The 20,715-nt window shown below is 42.8% G+C and overlaps 1 protein-coding gene and 1 pseudogene across 1 annotated transcript; one reads left to right on the plus strand and one right to left on the minus strand.

Annotated features, from left to right (window-relative positions):
* Positions 1–3,089: 3,089 nt before the first annotated feature.
* Positions 3,090–5,398, minus strand: LOC127038403 (uncharacterized; annotated as a pseudogene).
* A 5,862-nt stretch (positions 5,399–11,260) lies between these two features.
* On the plus strand, positions 11,261–18,401 carry LOC127038404 (immunoglobulin gamma-1 heavy chain-like). The gene is made up of 6 exons (XM_050930996.1): positions 11,261–11,342; positions 12,558–12,896; positions 15,514–15,825; positions 17,103–17,216; positions 17,295–17,347; positions 18,369–18,401. The coding sequence occupies exons 1-6, from the start codon at positions 11,279–11,281 to the stop codon at positions 18,399–18,401; spliced, it is 915 nt and encodes a 304-aa protein (XP_050786953.1). The 5' UTR covers positions 11,261–11,278.
* Positions 18,402–20,715: the final 2,314 nt, after the last annotated feature.

The following is a 20,715-nucleotide window of genomic DNA, read 5'->3' on the forward strand; positions in this document are numbered from 1 at the left end:
CTTTCTTGCTTCTCTTGCAAACAGTCCACATTATTAGCACATAAACCATTGTGGAAACCTTGCTTTAAGAGTTCAGCACATGGCTGAAAACAGAGTTTAGGATTCAGTTTTAAATGCACCTTTTAACTCCCCTCAGCCTGCAGTTCTCCCTCCTTTACCGTATTTCCAAAATGGACTGAATGAGCCAAATTCATCCATGGAGTAAATCCAGCTCCAGGACAATTATAGTCGTGAATGGTCTGCATCCTAAATTTACTCCTTTTGCACAACTAGCAAACAGTAGCATTATGCTAAGAGGTACTCGTGACAGTTTGGATTACAAACCTCTGCTGCAATTAGGTGTGAATGCACCCTTCAATTAAGGTAGCTCTCGGGATGAATTAAACAGAATGCCCCCACCTATGGCAAAAGGGAGTTATGAACCCATGCTGACTAAGTAGGCTGAGGGGGTTTGCTGAGTATTGCTTGTTTGGGGTGTATGCAGGGGAAACACACAAACTGAGAATGGACAAGAATAGAGAGGCAGAGGCAAAGAGCAGGAAAGCCAGGCAGCAGCCTGTGAGTAGCATGACCCTGGAAAAACCATGAGAGAGATTTTGGGCCCAGTGTAGGCTGAAGAGGCTTGGGGATATCAGCTAAGGGCTTGGCTACATTTGCGAGTTAGAGCGCATTAAAGCAGCCACGGGCACCCGTCCACACTGGCAAGACACGTAGAGCACTCTGAGTCCATGGCTAGAGCGCTCTTGGTACTCCACCTTGGCGAGTGGAATAACATTTGATGTGCCCCCGCTGGAGTGCTCCAGTGCCAGTGTGCACAGGGTGTTGCATTACTGCACTCTGATCGGCCTCCGGAAATGCCCCATAATCCCCTTAAGTGGCCACTCTTGTCATTGTTTTGAATCGCTGCAGGACTGCAGATATGCTCTTTCAAAGCTCTGTTTCTGGCAGCTGGCTGCCAATCTGCTTCCAGACAAAGCAACCATTAGTGTGGAAAGCTGTGAGAGAGAGAGAGAGGTGGGAGGGTGGGCAGAGAGGGCCTGCTGCGGTCTGAACTTACAAGACAGCATACGGAGATGCTCTCAGCCCTTCAAAAACCCACTCTCTCCCCCCACATACACACAACACTCCCTGTCACACTCCATCCCACCCCACCCCACCCCCATTTGAAAAGCACGTTGCAGTCACTTGCATGCTGGGATAGCTGCCCATAATGCACCGCTCCCAATGCCGCTGCAAGTGCCGCAAATGTGGCCAAGCCAGTGTGCTTGAAGCTGTCAGTGTGGACAGTGTGTGTCTGTGTGAGAAGTCAGCCCAAATATTAATAGGGCTGCTGAGCCTATAGGTCTCTCCATCTAGCAAGGACTGTGATGTGTTGATTACCTGGACTGGAACAGCAGCAAATCCAAGCCAGACTCAGAGACATCATCAACCTCACCAGGAAAACTGCCACCACATGGTACAATATCTGCAGCACACACCAGCTGGGACGGACTGTGGAGGAAGCAGACTCCAGTGGATCATCAGGAGCTGGGACAGCCATGTTTGCACCGTTTCATTAAACTCGTTGGCTTAATTTACAAATCTAGTTCCATTGAAGTGAATGGGATTTTTGCCATTGACTTCAGTGGGGCCAGGATTCCACCCAAGTCATAGGATCATAGCCATGTAGGGCTGGAAGGGACCTTGAGAAGACCTGAAGTCCAGGCGCCTGTGCTGAGGCAGGATTAAGCCAACCTTGACCATGCTTGACAGGTATTTGTCCAACCTATTATTAAAACCTCCTGGGATTCCACAACCTCCCTAGGTAGCATGTTCACTAGAACCTCAAAGTTACAAACATCTTAATGCAGAGGGGAGGGGTAGCTCAGTGATTTCAGCATTGGCCTGCTAAACCCAGGGTTGTGAGTTCAATCCTTGAGGGAGCCATTTGGGGATTGGCCCTGCTTTAAGCAAGGGGTTGGACTAGATGATCTCCTGAGGTCCCTTCCAACCTTGATATTTATTTTTCTATTTTCTTTCTGTTTTTTCATGCATTTTCGAAGATAATCACTAATGAGATTGCCTCAGCTACTTCCTTAAGTATTCTAGGTGTGGAAGGGTGGAATGTTGTTGCTGTGACACTCGAGGCTGCTGAGCTGTTAAGGTTGCTCAGTGCTCCTGTCCCTGGAGCTCTGGTGTTATCAGCACCAGCAGAGAGTGCAGCCTGTTAATTCAGCAGATCTCTACATTGCTCAGAGGGAAAGACTACAGGCATGGCTCGCATCGGTGACAAAGGCACTCAGCCAGGTTTATTGTCCTCAAGTCACAGTCCTAATGACTTGCACAGGTACATTAACCAATGAGTGCCCCCTAGCAAGGAGCGGCTCAGTCAGCAGTGGGAATTTCTGATGTCCCCTCAGCCACACAAAGGATTTAGGCAAGGTCCCCCAACATTTATACATTAAGACAAAACAGTGGAGATAAACAACTTCTGTACCACCTTATGTGTCTCATGGCATCTCTTTGTTACTTCCCCTTGTATCTTGTTCCTAATATCTCGGACAAAACATCCTTATTGATTATTCTGTCAAACCTTATCTTGTACTAGAGTAGGGTGGATACGTACTAGCCTTCTGGAATGTATTTACGTAAATATCTAGTGCCTAGTACTTCCTACTTGCTATGTTTTAGCAACTTTGCCGCGTTCATGTACCTAACAGTGAACTTGAAAGCATCTGCTTTAATACATAGCCTGACTGCAGTTCACAACCTCTAGTTCCGGTCTCAAGTCCTGCACCAGGTCCAGTGCTCCAAGCTGTCTCTGTTTACCACACTAGGTTGAATTTCATCAGGCCCCTCTGACTTAAATACATACAATTTACCTAAATATTCTTCAACCTGTTCTTTCCCTACTCTGGCCTGAAATCCTTCCTCCTTTTTGTTATTACTGATTGTGTTAAGCAACTGGATACAATTAACCTTTCCAGTGAAGACTGAAGCAAAAAATGCATTAAACTCTTCAGCCTTCTCTGTGTCATCCATTATTTATTCGCCTTGCAGGTTAATAAGTAAAGTCGTGATTTCTTTTAGTTCCAGAAGCAAATATAAAATCACTCACGTTCAAAATACCTGGCACTTTTCTTAACTCTTTTGCCAGAAGAGTTGAATTTGACTTCACGTGAAAATTTTCATACTGGTCCAGGTGTCTTTTGGGATGCTAATGTAACTTATGAGCATTAAGGATCCATCCTTTGCTTTCAGTATTGCATTAGTGCCTCTTCCTTCCGATCCCCAGAAATATTCCAGGAAATTTGGACTGGGTTGAAGACTCCATGGACAAAGCAAGCCAGATCAACCATCCCAGTGGAAATGAGGCCGTGGGGAGATGGAACCAGAAGCAAAACCCAGCTGCTGGTGGTGTAGCTGTCTGAACAGAATAAAGCAGGGAATTTACTGTTTCATCCTGCGTCTGACTCACAACAGACCTGCCATCTGTTTATTATTTAATTAAAGGCACCAATTTTACTTTGTTACAATGGTACACTTCCTCTGAAGTCAATACAATTACACTAGTGTAACGGACCGGTTGCTATGAATGTTAATCTCATGAGATGGGGATTCATTCAAAGTAAAGAATGCTGCAAAAAGAAAAGAAGAATTGTTACTAAATGCATTTGTGGCTGTTAGGTCAAAAACAATTTGGCAGCAATACATAATGATGAGAGTAAAACTAAAGTGCTTTGGGATCTACTGGTGAAAAGCACTAGGTATGAGGGAAGTGGGTTTATTATTGTTCAGGAGCTTTTAAAAAAAAATCTGTCATCTTTGACCATTAAAGGAAAAAATTTAGTTGAGTCCCCTAAAAATGCAAAATCTTTAGTTGTTATTTTTCAGCTTAGTTTCTCCTTTTCAACCAACCATTTCAGCTTTGAAAGTTGTACCATATTCCATTTTTTTCCTGTTTTTTTCTTTGTTTAACATCTCAGCATTGTGGATCACTTTTCCCCTTGAGTTACACCATTATCTTTCCTTACCTCCAACAATCAGTGTGGATCCATTGTCAAAAATCAGATAGCTGCTGGATTTAACTGCACAGTAATAGTCAGAGTCCTTCTGCTGGACGTTGTAGATTTCCAGTATCACACCGTGTGTCTTGGGTTTGCAAGCAAACTTACTTACATTTTCATCATTTAAGCATTTCTTGATGCAGGTGGGCCCCTCACCTTCTCTTCTCCTGTACCAATAAACCGAAATGCCACCTCCTTCCAGTTTTAATTTGGAAGAACAGGGGATCTTTGCTGTAGAACTAATTTCGACAAACAGGAACCGCTGACTGGGGTACAGAGATAACTGTGCTCCCAACCCTGAAGAAATAAAACAGATGTCATTATAGTCAGCTTTCATTCGATCTCTCTCTGCCATAGACAAATGGGATTGTTCAGGAATAAAATTTATTTAATCTGATAACACTTATGCTCTGTAAAAGTGGCTGCAGCGTGACTTCTAGAAACGATGCTAAAGCTAGCACAAGTGAATGGAAGTGCATCTAAACTGCAGCAAAACTCTGCTAAGCTACCACAAAAGTCCACATCCTCTTGCACTGGCTATTTTCTGAATGCTGTTCAGTAACACAAGGAGTTTTACCCATGGAAGAGAAAATCAGATACTTGGCAAAGAGCGTGTTTGTAGAAAACACAACGAAAGTCTGAGACGCTGCTTCAGTGAAGGGTCATTTCTGATTAAGAACACGGCCCAGGAGAGCGTGCCGTGGTGTAGATGGATATCAACTGACTGGGGTGGAGGAGGAACCCACAAGGGATGCTGTATTTCTTGCTGACTGTGGATGAATATCAGACCCCAAGATAGTATAGGGTACATTTTCAAAAGAACCTAAGTTGCATTGATTTTCTATGGTATTTATGCCCTTAATTCTGATGCCTTTGAAATTTTGGCTCATAATGATTATGAGTAAGTATAAATACCCAGATAAGACAAAGAAGAAGATATTCTACCAAATACAGTATGCAGTGTTGGTTTCTAAAGGGTCAGAATAGTATGCAATATTGGTTGATGTGCCAATGTTGCAAGGTACAATGCATCCAGCACATGGCATGAAAAAACGAGGGAGTTACTTCCTGCACCCACCCATCCCTCTCCTGTATTTCCTGACAGCATGACACTAACTGGTAATGATCATTTGGAGGCCAGCCTTGGAGGACTTTATTCACCATTTAAATCACCAAAGTGAAAGCTGCAGTTTGTTTCAGAAATGACAGAACTAACGCCTCCTTTTATGCATTTCCAGAATATGGGAGAGGTTGGACTTTGCCATGTCACCCGTCTTCTTACTCTGCAGGTTGGATCCAATCCTGCAACCCGTGCACATCCAGAACACCCACTGGGGCATGGATCTGTGCATCGCATTTTCAAGGCTGTAAAGGTGTCATGGGTTTTATGAGAACCTACTATGCCACCTATGCCATGGCACGTGGCCTGACCGAGGTGTGAAGTGGTAGGGGACTCAGTCCTGGAGTGCCCCCTGATGGCACATTGAGGCAGGGATGCAACCCTGATTCTACAGTTTCTTGTACTCCATTCTGGGATGAAAGCTGTATCACTCAGACTTCCTCCGAGACTCCAGCCGGGTCTCTCTCCTTCAGGGGTTGTACAGGACCTCAGCCCACAGTTCTGCTGGTCCCGCATGGAATCCTTGCCTTAGGGCTGCTCCTACCCCTGGTTTTAGTGGGACTCTTTTACAGGTTTCTTCAGTCCCTTCTTCAGCAGATAGAAGCAAAAGAAATTAAAACAGGAACAAAAAGTAAAGTTAGTGCTGCCACCCAGATCTGATGTCTCATCAATCTCTACCCCCTTCCACGAGGGGACGGCAGGGGGATCCAGGCATGCCTTTTCCTCTGAGTGCCACACCAGGGATCCTATGTTAAGCAGTCAAATAGATTTGTTTTTGTTTAAATCTCTGACGGCCTCCCTGAGCTGTTTCCCACCTCTGTACCTGACAGCCTCAGGTAGTGGCAGAGAATTCATTTGCCTGGGCAGCTTTTTCCCCATCTGACCCTGGGGAGCTCCTCCCCCGTCCCTCTCTGACTACGTCTACACTGCAATAAACCTGCGGCGCCAAGTCTCAGAACCAGGGTCAACTGACACGGGCTTGCAGGGCTCAGGCTGTAAGGCTATACAATCTTAGTATAGATGCTCAGGCTGAAGCCAGGCTCTGAGACCTTGCAAGAGAGGAAGGTCTCAGAGCCCGAGCGTCTACACTGTGATTTTATAGACCTGCAGCCCGAGCCCTGCAATCCTGTGTCAGCTGACCTGGATCAGCCATGCAGTGTAGATGTACCCAGGATCTCTGGGGCAGCTGCCACACTCCAGCTGGGTTGCAGCTTTTTATCCCAGCCGTTAAACCTGCCATTTATCTGCAGCTGGGGAAGCGATTGCTTCCTATCTTAACCCTTTGGTGTCTGCTGTCTTGTAGGGTCTATACACCTCATCACAGGGAGGATATAATGCCTCTCTCTGCCTCTTCCATTACTATTGATCTTCTTTCTGGCTATCTCCTCCTTATTTGTACCACGACATTTAGTTTGTTGCTTGTTTAACCCACCTCTTGTTTCCTCTGTCTGTCCCTTAACCAGTGGAGGTGGTGAACATGTGGGTCACTATGGCCAGTTAGTTCATCATCTGAAAGAAAGGGTGAAGTCTCTTACCAAGCCGAAGTGGAAAAGGGCATTTCTCACCACTGGTGCTACTCAGACACATCAAATTAGTAAGGAGCCCAGCAGGACCTTGAGGCTGATGGGAGATTTTCCATCGCAACCATTTTCAGTGGAAAAGTGGCTCTGAAACAAAAAGTATTTTTTTTGCTGAAAAAATATCTGTTTTCTTGGAAAATTTCGACTATTTGTTGAAAACCCAAAAACTAAAAAGTTTTAGTTTTTTCCTACAAAACGTCAAAAATGTCTTTGTAAAAAAATCACCCCAGTTTGTGACCAGTTCTTCTCTGCAGCACTTGGACAAAGGCAGGCAGATGCCTACGCTGAAAGCAAAGGTCAACCCCTCTGTCAGGTGTCAGCTAAGGCTAAATCAAATTCATTCATTAAAAAGTTGGACCCCCACTTTACAACTATAGGTTACATCATGTGGGAGCTTTCACGGGAAGGTCATTGTTCGAAATGGTTTAAAGAGAGGCTTTCTGGGTAACATTAATAAGACTGATATGAATTATTTAAATAAGATACATTCAGGTGATGGCGAGAGATATGTAAATGATTTGCACTAAACTAGAGCTAAACCCAAACTGAAACATCCCCTTTGGTGAAGTTGAGAACACTGTTTCCTGTCTCCCTGCTCCGAGCTGAAAACAAAAATAGACAAACCATGCAGAGAGTCACAGTATTTCTGGCCAGACTCAAACAAGGAGCAGAGAGTCTCTTGGGATCAGATGTTTGGATCAGATTTTTCAGCCCTGTTTTCAAACTCAGGGCTAAAGCCTGTTGCTTCATTAGGCAAAATTCCCATTTATGTAGGTGGAAATTTTGCCTGAGTGAGAACTGCAGAATCATAACCCAAAGCATTTCAGACAGATACATATCCCAGCTAATCCTCCAAATCTCTTAAGGTTCAATTGTCACTACTGGGGAAAATGCGATAGGGCAGTGGTTCTCAGCAAGGGGTACATGTACCCCTAGGGGTACACACAGGTCTTCCAGGGGGTACATCAACTCATCTAGGTATTTGCCTAGGTTTACAACAGGCTACGTAAAAAGCACTAGCAAAGTCAGTACAAACTAAAATTTCATAGAGACAATGACTTATTTATACTGCTCTCTATACTGTACACTGAAATGTAAGTACAAGGTTTATATTCCAATTTATTTATTTTTAAAATGAGAAAGTCAGCAATTTTTCAGTAATAGTATGCTGACACACGTGTGTTTTTATGTCTGATTGTGTAAGCAAGTAGCTTTTGAGTGAGGTGAAACTTGGGGGTATGCAAGACAAATCAGACTCCTGAAAGGGGGACAGTAGCCTGGAAAGGTTGAGAGCCACTGCCATAGGGGACAGAGAATGCAAAGAGTATTGTACCATTCCGTGCTATCTTCTCATGGAAGGCATGATATGACCCACTGAGCCCTCATAAATACAGTCTTAGACAAATACTTATGCCAGGGTTTAACTTTATTCCCTTTCAGAGTCCCATTGAAATCAATGGGATTACTCCCAGGAATACAGTTAGCATGTCTGTACTAGTGCTTGCAGGACTAGGGCCACAGATCTACAAATGCTTTATAACGTCTTTTTGTGCAGATGGGCTAAGATGATCTTTAGAAGCTAAGAGAGAAAAATAAGGAGATTATTTAGATCTACATGACAAAAACATGTACGCTATTTTTTCCCCCTGTGGTTCAGTGAGCGAGGAATTTCATTAACAAAGGCTGGTTCTTTTGTGGTGAAACCGTTAGACAACAAGTGATTACAGACAACAAGACAATAAAGTGTTTTGCTATCTGACAAACAAAAAAAAAAGAGTGGCAAAAGTCGTGAGTTGACACTGACCACAGGCAGATGCAAATAACCCAGCAACCAGCTCTGAGCTTTTGCAAATGATTTTGATGCTCACAACATAGATACCTGGTTCCCTCCAAAAAACCCAACTAAACAAACAAGCAAAGCGAAAAACCCAGCTAACTGAAAAAACAAAAACAAAGAACCAGACAAAGAACCCCCATCCGCCCTCTGCAAGCCATCAAAACATCACCCTGCAACAAATTGGCCTCACTAAATAAACAAACCAAAAATAATAAAATAAAATCTAAAAAATTAAAACAAAATCCAACCCCAAATTGTTTTTATTCTCAGTAGGGAGGAGAGCAAGAGACTTCTTAAAGCCCACTAGAGACTTTACTATTGCTATTACTTTTATATGACAGGTACTCAGATACACTGGCTGTGGGTGACATGATAAAACTTGGAGATAGACAACTAATCTATGTTAAAAATACTCAAAGTTCTAGACTGGAGCCTGCCATCAATTTTTACACTATAGGGACATTCACTTCAAAGAGAGTCCCAAGTGCAGAAGGGTCATAAATACATTTTTCAAACGTAAAAGAAAAGAGATGTTGAATGAGCCCTTCTCTTTCCTAGAAGGTGCTCTTTGGGAGTGAGAGTATATTAACTGTAGCAAACATTCTGGCTAATTGACAAACACAACGGTCCTTTCTGTTTGGCTGAGATAATCTGAATCATCTTCTAACAAAGGGGTTTTGCATAGTAAATTCCTGTGTATCAACTTGAAGAATGTACTCCTAAAAGTTCAGATATTCCAGACTGCCTTTCTAAAATTGGTTAGAACATCTTAGACTCTGGTTAGGGGCTTTTTATCATAGAAATAAAAATCTAATGCCTACCGTAGCTTTAAACTTTGTCTTAACATTTAACACCCACTGGATTTTCATTAGTGAAGATTAATTTTATAGTGAATGTATATAAAAGAAATGCAACTGGGTGAAATATTCTCCATTTCCTTTAATTGAAATAAGGACCAAGCAGATAAACAGTAGCCATAGAGCAGTCTATGGTTTTGTTGCAGCTCTCTCAAAGTTGAGGATTTTTATTTTAAATACAAGTAAATTTAGTAGTAGTGAAAGGAGAAAACACGGAATAGTTAAAGCATAATCAACGACATTGAAATCTTCTCCCATACAGCTCTACCAAGATGCTTAAATTGCTTCTCTGTTACAATTATAGCACAGATTATTGGCTTGACTGACAGGAATTTTATATGGACATGTCAGCATCGCGTCATTAACATACCTGTATTATAAATACTTATAGTATTATAGAAGTAACAAATAAAATAAAAATAGTATAAACATCATTAGGATAAAGTGTGTCTCAGCATTGTCTAACTTTTCGTGTTTAGGGCATAGTATCTCTGCTGGTTCATAACTCATTGGGATGGAATTCAATGTACAGGTGGTTGGCTAGATGAGAAAAGTTTTGAAATCATTTTTACCAAACATTCAGATTGCTTTAGTCTATTTTTGATGAGGAGATTGGCAAATATGTTAAATTCTCAAGATGTCGTGTGTTTTTTTAAGCCATCCACAAACTATCAAATAGTTGTATAAAAAAATATATATATACTGAAGCCAAGTGATGCATTCCCAATTAGACCGATCACATTTATAAAATGTAAAATGCACCAGGGTGTTTTTAAAATTTAAACTTTCCTATTAACCATCCACAGCTACTTCCTATAACATTTTATATTTCTAAGCACCGTGACAAATGCAACAGACAAGCTGCAGGTAGTAGCTGTCTTCTCCTAAATTTCATGGGTGTTGAAATAGGCTGGGTCTCAAATATGGGACATGGGCTAGTGAGGTCCGAGTGGCTGTTTGTGCCATATTGTATTAAACTTCCCATGAGACAGACATCAATGAGACATGATTTCCAAATGGTTTGTTAGAATATTCAAATATGTAAGGTGACCATGTTTCCGAATACACGAGTGAAAAGTGTTTACAGAAAAGGAATTGGAATATCTCAGTGGGTATTTCAGTTCTTTTTTCTCTCTAACTCATTTTGAATGTTATTGCAAGGAACATGCATTAGGCACATACATGTGTGACCCACAATTAGGATATGTTCCAAAGATCTCAACTGGAATAACTGTATGCTCCCATTTTCTAGACCTATCCATTCCTTTCCCACCAGGTCTCTTCCCAAAACGTTTATTTCATCTCCAATACTTGTAAATTTCCCACACTTTCATAATGCATGACAAGCCTCTTCAATGATTTCCTCTATCCTTTGTTAAAATATCAGGGGGAATCTTCAGAGCTACGATGACACACCTTATTCTCTTTCTATGGGGGCTAACATCCCCAGATACATATGAATGTCTGAAAACCCGAAGCACAGAAAATAATCCATATTAGTTTCAATCCAAAAAAGGGCTTGTCCCATCGATCCAATTATGAGATGAAAAATTCCTTTTAAAATACACACTCTGCTGTCACACAGTCAGACCCGGAATTTGTTGTGTAATGAATTTTAGAGACAACCGAATATTATTCCCCAGGTTTGCCCTGCTGGCTGTCAGAGTAAGATTTTGAATGGGGTTATTAATATCTCCTTGCCCTCTCTTTTGTCACACATGTTGCCCCCACAAAACTTTAAGAGGAAATATGACATCTTCCTCTCCACATGAGGAAGTCTTTCATCAAGAGACCCATTAACTAACAGGCATCTACCGTTCTCAGAGCATCAACTTTGCATGACTGAAGAAAGCCAGAAAATGTCCTACCAGATCGTTTGGATGATTCTATTCTGGCAGCAGAGTAAGTATTTTAGCCTGATATTTCATGCTTGTTTTGTACCTTGCTACAAAAAATTACTTTCATGTGCAAAGATCTTCTGAAATACGGTTAACACCAAAAGGAGCTGATGGGGAGAGCTAAACACTCATATGTTTTAGTTCACCAACTGAAATCCTAAGAGAGGTAATGAAATACTGTGTTGTGCTCTCCACAATACCTTGAATATAGTTTAACATTTTGGATACTGTAATGGATTGTTGTTCAAAATCCAGTTCTCTTTTATGCTCACGTATTTTTATATAGGCTTCCAGGGGCATTAGTCTTTTTTCAAAGGTAATCAAAAAAGATGATTTTAAGCCTGAATGTTTAAGATAATAAAACACTCCCTTTCTTGTACAAGTTTGGTCAAATAACATTAATGTTACTGTTTTAAACTCTGATTCAAGGTTAATATGAATGGGAGAATGCAGTCTAGTGAACAGAGCAGAGGACCCAGGAGTCAGAACACTTGGGTTCTATTCAAAATCGTGTCACTGAGTTGCAGGACCCTCACCAAATCTCTCCACTTAAATCTGATACAGTTTCTTCAGCTGTATACAGGGATAATATTTCATCATCTCACAGGAACATTGTGAGGCTTAACTCATTAATAGCTGCGAAGCAGTTTGATTATCATGTGACAGGCTCTAAGTGCCGAATATTATTAGGGTGACCAGATAACAAGTGTGAAAAATCGGGACACTTTTTGGGGGAGTATAGCTGTGTATATAAGACAAAGCCCCTAATATTGGAAGGGTCCCAGTAATATTGTGATGTCCGGTCACCCTAAATATTATTCATTAGTATGATTGTGAAGTTTAATTAATTGTAGTAAGTGCTTCAATGTCTTTGGATGAGAGGTGATGTGGATGTGCAAAGGGACTGATTAGCATCCATGCGTGCAGAGTGATTATTGTTTATGTTACAACTATGCTACACTTGACAATATGGCAAAAAATACTATGCTAGAAAAAAAATTCAGCAATGTATATTTAGTTTAAAATACATCAATTTTCCTATAGTGTATATGAATCCTAAGAAAATGCATAAGTTCACAAATAAAGTTAGCCCACCCCCAATTTTTAAAACAATGGGCATTTTGCTTGGAGCAGATGACATGTTATATTGAATATATTGCAAAGGGCGAGGCTCTTACAAGTGATTATTGTGTTCATGTTTTTGTGTTCCTTTTTCTAGTGACTGCTTCACAGGAAGGGATATCAATCCAACAGAGCCTAGCACAGATCTTTCTAGCCTCTGGAAAAACTGCAGAGATAGACTGTAAGCTTTCAACAAGACGACAGTACGTGTACTGGTACAAAGAGCTTCAGAATGGAAGTTTGCATGGGATTTACCAGAGTTATAAGTTTGCTGCACCTCCACATGAAAAATACTCGAGTAAAGCGAACATTCAGGCAAACATGTTTACTCTGATCATAAGCAACGTACAAAGAAATGACTCGGGGGTGTATTACTGTGGCCTTGCTGTATATATAAATCCCAACTTTGGGACTGGGACCAGGCTGATTGTCACAGGTGAGTTTCCAGTGGGTTGGGACAGTGACATTCCAGAGGTCTGAGGGGTTCTGAGTAGAGCTGTGACTAGGCATTTTAGCGCCTGGGGCAAGCCCTATTGGTTTTTGTCTTGCCCTGGTGGCTGGGCTGGCTGGGGTTGCTGCGGGGATGGCCCAGCCATTGGCTCCAGAGCCGATCCCTGAGAGCTGCCCCAGCCCCAAGAGAGCAGGGTCAGGGCAAGTGGAGGCCAACTGAGTCACGTTTATCCCAGCCCTTCTGCCTCCTGTTGCCCCTGAGAATTTCCCAGCCAGGCTCCCGCAGGGATAAAAATGGCTGTGGGGTGCTGCGGTGACTCAGAGCTGAGCTGAACTGAGCTTCTGAGCCCAGATCCCCCAAGAACCCACCTCTGCTGCAACCCCAGACCAAGAGCCATGCCTGTAAGCCCCCTGCTGCTGCTGGTGGCCTGCAACACCCAGTGCCAGGCTAATGGGCTCGCTGTGCTGGGGATCCCCCAGTTTCCAGATCAGGGTGGGGGCGCTGCACCCGCTGCAGGGGCCGGGATGGCTGATTGCATTCCCTGCTTGGACAGCTCCAGCAGTGGGGCCACCAGGTGTTCTGAGAGCTGGGGGACAGAAGCCTACAGGGGAGAGAGAGGAACAAGGACAAGAGTGGCTTGGGGTAGGGGCAGTGAATGTGGGGCTGCGTGGGGAGTTGGGGAGGGGGACATGGGAAACCAAGAGTGTGGTTGAAGGGGATCCTGGGAGGCAGGTATGGAGAGACCTTCGGGGGTCCTGAAGGGCTTGGCAGAGCCTTTGAGGCCCTCATGGGGAGGGAGCAGAGGGGATCCCATCTTTCCTTTCTGCCCCATTTTTCCACCCCTGTAACTTTGCACCCTGGGTGGCTACCTCGCTTGCCTCGTCCTGGTTCTGAGACAGAATCTTGTAATTGCGATTCTCTGACCACCACCCACTCCCCCCGTTTTGGTTTTAAGTTATCAGTATTTATGCCGAGAGGTAGATTCAGGTTCAGGTAATGGATACTGTATGAAACTGTGAATTAGGAAACCTGGATTGTAATCCTGAATCATTGGCAGCCCATCACTCTGCAACTAAAATGGGGTAATGATTCTTACTCGCCTCTGTAGAGTGCTTTGATATCTAACTACTGATGATCTGGAGGATGGCGTGGACTGCACTTTCAGCAAGTTTGCCGATGACACTAAACTGGGAGGAGTGGTGGATGCGCTGGAGGGTAGGGATAGGATATAGAGGGACCTAGACAAATTAGAGGACTGGGCCAAAAGAAATCTGAAGAGGTTCAACAAGGACAAGTGCAGAGTCCTGCATTTAGGATGGAAGAATCCCATGCACTGCTACAGACTAAGGACCAAATAACTAGGCAGCAGTTCTGCAGAAAAGGACCTAGAGGTTACAGTGGACGAGAAGCTGGATATGAGTTGACAGCGTGCCCCCGTTGCCAAGAAGGCTAGTGGCATTTTGGGCTGTATCAGTAGGGGCACTGCCAGCAGATCAAGGGATGTGATGTGATCATTCCCCTCTATTGAACATTGGTGAGGCCTCATCTGTACTGTGTCCAGTTTTGAGCCCCCCCACTACGAGGAGGATGTAGAAAAATTGGAAAGAGTCGAGCAGAGGGCAACAAAAATGATTAGGGGGCTGAAGCACATGACTTATGAGGAGAGGCTGAGGGAACTGGGATTGTTTAGTCTGCAGAAGAGAAGAATGAGGGAGGATTTGATACTTGCTTTCAACTACCTGAAAGGAGGTTCCAAAGAGGATGGATCTAGACTGTTCTCAGTGGTACCAGATGACAGAACAAGGAGTAATGGTCTCAAGTTGCAGTGGGGGAGGTTTAGGTTGGATATTAGGAAAAACTTTTTCATGAGGAGGGTGGTGAAGCACTGGAACGGGTTTCTTAGGGAGGTGGTGGAATCTCCTTCCTTAGAGGTTTTTAAGGTCAGGCTTGACAAAGCCCTGGCTGGGATGATTTAGTTGGGAATTGGCCCTGCTTTGAGCAGAGGGTGGACTAAATGACTTTGAGGTCCCTTCCAACCCTGATATTCTATGATTCTAAGTGCACCAGGGCTAGCTGTTATTACTATCCTACCTTCTGACAGGCACGCTCACAGATTGTACCTAGTGAAAGCCACTGAGCCTGGGACATGATGCATCGTCCTGCTGGCCTTATAAAACTTTATTAATCTGGCTCTTCACTGGGCATTCACTGAAGCTTCATGAAAGGATTCCCGCTGTGTGGTTTGCATGGGGAAACCACATTCCTCGAGAAACGCAGCAGGAGCTGAACATAAGAATACAATGTAGTAAAGAGAGATCTAATTTTTGAATCTCCACCTTCTGCAGGTATTCAGAATATTGAGACCATCAAGGAGCCAGGGGAACCATTTGAGGTGGGAGGAAGGAGTGTAATGGGATGAAATTAATAAGAAAAATCCCCTTTGTGCAATGGAAGTCCCACCACTTAAGACATGTAAGACTAGACTATGCACTAGATACTTAAAATATATTCCACTGGCAGGGGTAGGTGCTGGGTAGGGACTAGCTGAGCTACCGTGACAGTCTTTCCAGTCTCTATTTTGAGTGACTCAACTCTCTTTTAGATGCCTCCGAGCCGAGACTTTCCATCCTGGTTCCCTCCACCCCAGAGGATGCTGAGCTTCCCCCTGTCATTCCTCTGCTCTGCCTGCTCTCTGATTTCACTCCTCCCTGGAGTGAAGTTCTCTGGGACACTGGTGAGGAGGCATCTGAGGGTCTGATGGATGCTGGAGCCATAGATGGGGAAGGGGTCTTTAGTGTTTGGAGCCTAACGACAATCCCTTCTGAGATGTGGAATCAGGAGATGACCTGCACTTGTACAGCCAAGGAGAGCAGCATGGGGAGAAGCATCAATGCTACAGTCTCCAAGGAAACAGGTCCAGTATCATATCCTATTTATATTTGGTGTCTGGTGAAAACTTCACCTGAAGTCAGGACAAATACACAGATTTAAAGGGTTACTGCTGAGCTAAATAACTAAAATGAGGGAGCATGGGTACTAGGTATAAAAACTACCTAGAGGGCTTGGGTTGTGGGAGATACAAGGTGGGTGAGGTAATATCTTTTATTGGACCAACTCTGTTGGTGAAAGACAAGTCTCAGCTACTTAGAGCTCTTCTTCAGGCCTGTGTAGCTAGACAGCTTGTTTCTTTCACCAAGGGAAGTGGGTTCAATAAAAGATATGACCCCACCCACCTGGCCTCTCTAATATCCTGGGACCAACACAGCCACGGCATCAAGTTGAGAGAGAACGTTCTGGTAGTTCCTCTGTCATCTGCCTTTCCTTGCTCTCTCTTCAAACCATTTTTTCAAATGAGCAGTGGTAAGAAGTGGGACCTGTGGCAAAACTGCTCCTAGCTCTCTCTCTCCTTATGGCCCTGCTTGAAAGTCCATTGAAGTCAATGGAAAGATTCACACAGATTTCAGTTAGTCTTGGGTCAGGCGCTGTCTGAGCACTGCTTCTACAAGTGTTTGAGGAGTGTTAATGCCAAGGAGACAGGAGAATGGCTTGGGGGCTCTGAGATGGAATAACTAGGGCAATGGGCGTGAACTGAGCAAAGGAAAAAGGAAGATGAATACCCGGGATTCCCGATAATTAGATCTATTGGGTTGTGGGATTGTCTCTCAAATGACAAGGATGAAGCCCTATTTAAAGGTGGGCTGGATAAAGCACTAGTGATTATACTGTAGGGACTAGTCAGGGAGGTGAACTACATGAGACCTACAATCACAGGCCTTTGCTATCTCTAACATTTATGCTTCTATGATGCTCCCTAAAATGGTTTTCATTTTAATTCAGTTTAACTCTCTCTAGTCATCAGTGGAACAGTGATTCTCAGACTGTATCAGTGATTCTTAAATGAATCACCTCTTGATAAAATAATGTACAGTGCAGGCAAGCAGAGTTAATAAATAAAAAGACAGCTTACCTCGGGCTACCAATGGCCTGAATCCAGCACCAAGTGGTCAACTGGCCCCACCTCCAGGTGGGGCCTGAGAGTGTGACCTGAGACGGTGGATTCTGGAGGTAAGGTCTCACTTCTGTGCATGGTGTTCCAGGAGAAGTAGATGACATGGGCCCACTCTTTTTAATGGGATCTTTCCACTAACAAATCTTTGCTCAGCACCTAACATTGTTCTCTTCTCTCTGCAGATGAGGCCACGAAAGAAAACTGCAATTATGTGTTATATGTTGGGCTGTCTTGTATTTTCATCCTTGTCGTCATCCAGCTGACGATCCTGCTCTTCAGAAAGTGTCCCTCCAGAGGTAACTTGTTTATAACTATCTGCTAAGAAGCAGCCATTCATCACATATCCCTGTAACTGTCCTTTTGTGCTTCTCCAGCAGGGAGAGCTTTGCAAACTGGGAATCAAATACCTATGAGGCACATTCCACAGGTAAAAGTACTTTTTTAGCCACTGGCACATCAGAAAGATACAGTAAATTCATAGGGTGGTAAACTAGTGTCCTGGCCAAATTCCGACACTAGTGGCTACATTCCAACTACTTGATTTCCTCCGATGCTCACGTGAAGAAGCTAGTCTTTCATTTCCCTCCTAAATGTAGACAGCAACTGCTTTGTAGGGTTGCCGGTGCAGAATTGCTATTGTATTACCACATTCCCGCCTGCCTGAGTGGTGGATGAAGCACTGCTTTTTATGATTCTTTATGAATTTTACATGGACCAAAAAAGAAAAAAAAAGTCTGAACAGCTGGTCACATTCATCCAAATGTTGGTCTAAGTTACGTGGTCATAAATCGAGTTACCTCCTCATTGGTATTAGAGGAATTACTCAGATCAACATTGGTCTGGCAGAATTTGGCCTAAATATTTTTTACTCTCCCATAATTCAAAAGCCGGCCAACTAACGGCCTGCAAACTTTAAAAAAACAAAACCAAGTCACATCAGGGCCCAAACTAGACGTTAAAACATATCATCCTTCTAGGAATTTTGAGAAGGAAAGAAAACTGAAAATAGGAATTTAGAATGGAACAGCTCTAACAACAGAGCACAGGGATCTAATTCTTGTAGCAGATTCACTGATGCAATTCCAATCCCACTGACTGTCTTGCAGTAATGGAGATGCGAATTTAGCTTGTGGTTACTACTGCATCTTTTGGGTCATATTTCTCTGTCATTTGCAACAGCCCATTGACTTCAGTGAAGTTATTGTGCATTTATGCCAGTGTAGATGAGAGCCGAATCTAACCTCTTTTTTGTAAAATGCTTGTACACAATATTCTGCTCTCTTACACTGACAAAGCTGAATTTCATTGACGTCAGCGGAGTTACTCTAGTTTTACGTCAGAGAGAGTGGAATTTGGTTTCTTGTCTTGTTACCGAATAAGTAGTACTAGTTAAATGTAGGATATGCATTAAGAATATTAATATCTGGTCTTTCCTTTTTCTGTTCCAGACCGAGTATGCAGCTGTGAGGTACAATAAATGAAAAGTGCCTTTTTAACTGACATAGTGTGACAATTATTTATAGGGTTTAAAAAAGCTATGCATGAGGGAAAAATGAAAGTGAAAGAATTTCTGAGTCTAATATCCGCACTTTAGTAATTACTAAAATGTGAGGTGGCTGGACTTAAAATACAACTTGTTATAGACTCAGACTTTAAAAGGTCAGAAGGGACCATTATGATTTTCTAGTCTGACCACCTGCACAATGCAGGCCACAATCTCACCCACCCACTCCTGTAACAAACTCTTGACCTATGTCTGAGCTATTGAAGTCCTAACTTGTGGTTTAAAGACTTCAAGGTGCAGAAAATCCTGCAGCAAGCAACCCATGCCCCACACTGCCGAGGATGGAAAAAAAACCCAGGAAAATGTTATAATGTACCAGTCTCCAAACCATTTTTGACATCACATATTTAAATAAATTGTTTTCTTTTTGGTTATTGTGGAGAATTACTTTTTCTGTTATCCCCACATTATTAATGTCCGTGGGAGCTTCGTCATTGACTTCTATGAGCATAGGACTGAGCCTTTAAACAGGATTGGTATACATATTTACACAAGGGATTTGATCCTATAGTCCTTGTGCCCCCAAAGTTCCACTGAAGTAGATGGGAGCTTATGGTACACTGGAAAACAGAATGGGGCTCTAAGACTTACGAGATCTTTGCATAATCTCCAATTATCATAATTGGAAAAAATAAGATGTTACTTTTTACACATTTGTATTTTTTTTTAAATTACTCTTAAATCTTACTTCCATTGCTATGATGGTGACATGGTTGGTATTATTCCGTGATGTGACTGTACAGCAGCCCACTCAAACTTGTGAAACATTTGATCACTTTTCTAAGTGTTTTAGCAAATGAAAATACAGAGAGAGAGAAGTTGGTTCCCTGTTTGGACAGTTACTGAATGTGCAGAACCAGGGAATAGATTATTTCTAGTGGAGGAGAGTTATTTCTGTCTCTACCTCATACACATTACAAATAAATTTTGGAACATTCCTATGTCCCAAAAAACATATGGGCAAAATCTGGTCAATTTCCATGTAGCACAAGATTTTTAGATCTAATTTTTGCTAAGCGGCTGCCCTCAACATACAGTAGGACTGAAGCCCTGCATGTCCATCCTTCTAGCTGTCTGTGTGTGGTTTGGCTGGATGAAGGTATGCATCATGGCAAATCATAGGCTAAGTGAAAGAAAAACTAGATACTAGCACACAAATTTAGTTTCAAAAGCCCTGGGGATGTGTGTTGCTACACTGCCAGCTAGTGGTAAAGAAGCAGATGGTCTTTTCCCGAGTTATACTGAGACCATTTTACATATCCTTTCACATTGCAACAGGACTATATAGGGCCCTTGATACGAGTGCATGAGAATGGACCAGAGTTCTCTCTTTGGAATGGCCCCAGTCTTAAAAAAGGAAAAGCCCATAAGGTGTCCTGCTAGGATTTTAGTGCCCTGCTGGTCTGACAGCTCTGGAGACTGAAGCGTCGTATTTATCAAAGCATCAGAGGGGTAGCCGTGTTAGTCTGGATCTGTAAAAGCAGCAAAGAATCCTGTAGCACCTTATAGACTAACAGACGTTTTGGAGCATGAGCTTTTGGGGATGAATACCCACTTCGTCGGATGCATGTAATGGAAATTTCCAGAGGCAGGTGTAAATATGCAAGCAAGAATCAGGCTGGAGATAATGAGGTTAGTTAAATCAGGGAGGATGAGGCCCTCTTCTAGCAGCTGAGGTGTGAACACCGAGGGAGGAGAAACTGCTTTTGTAGCTGGCTAGCCATTCACAGTCTTTGTTTAATCCTGAGCTGATGGTGTCAAATTTGCAGATGAACTGAAGCTCAGCAGTTTCTCTTTGAGGTCTGGTCCTGAAGTTTTTTTGCGGAGGCATGTTGCAATGAAAAGCAGGGAGGGGTTTCATTGGTGCAGTGGGGAATGGAATGTTAACATCAATTAATTGTGGTCCACAGTTTTGAGACAAAATATCACTGGTGACTCCCATTATAACCAAAAACTGTTTATTAACACAAAGAACACAATTAACTATTTGAGCTTCAAATGCTTTAAGTAAAAACCTATTTTAACAATTTTTCTTACTCCTTTTCCTGTTACACAGCGTGTTTCCTAGGGGGAAAAAAACCTATTAAACAAGGTATTTTATGGTATTAAATGTGGTAGCAACTGTTCTTGAGAAAAAGTCAATAGAGGTTCTCACACCAAATTTTTTGGTAGCCTCTCGCTGGTGGCTGCACTGACACTTTTTCCTAAAATACTTTATTTGTTTTTCCTAA

The sequence above is a fragment of the Gopherus flavomarginatus genome, chromosome 20 (assembly GCF_025201925.1).
Source record: "Gopherus flavomarginatus isolate rGopFla2 chromosome 20, rGopFla2.mat.asm, whole genome shotgun sequence".
Classification (NCBI taxonomy): Eukaryota; Metazoa; Chordata; order Testudines; family Testudinidae; genus Gopherus; species Gopherus flavomarginatus.

Coding starts and splice junctions, on each gene's coding strand:
- LOC127038404 (XM_050930996.1), top strand. CDS start 11,279: ATGACTGAAGAAAGCCAGAAAATGTCCTACCAGATCGTTTGGATGATT. Junction 12,897..15,513: donor GACCAGGCTGATTGTCACAG/GTGAGTTTCCAG, acceptor ACTCTCTTTTAG/ATGCCTCCGAGCCGAGACTT. Junction 15,826..17,102: donor TACAGTCTCCAAGGAAACAG/GTCCAGTATCAT, acceptor TTCTCTCTGCAG/ATGAGGCCACGAAAGAAAAC.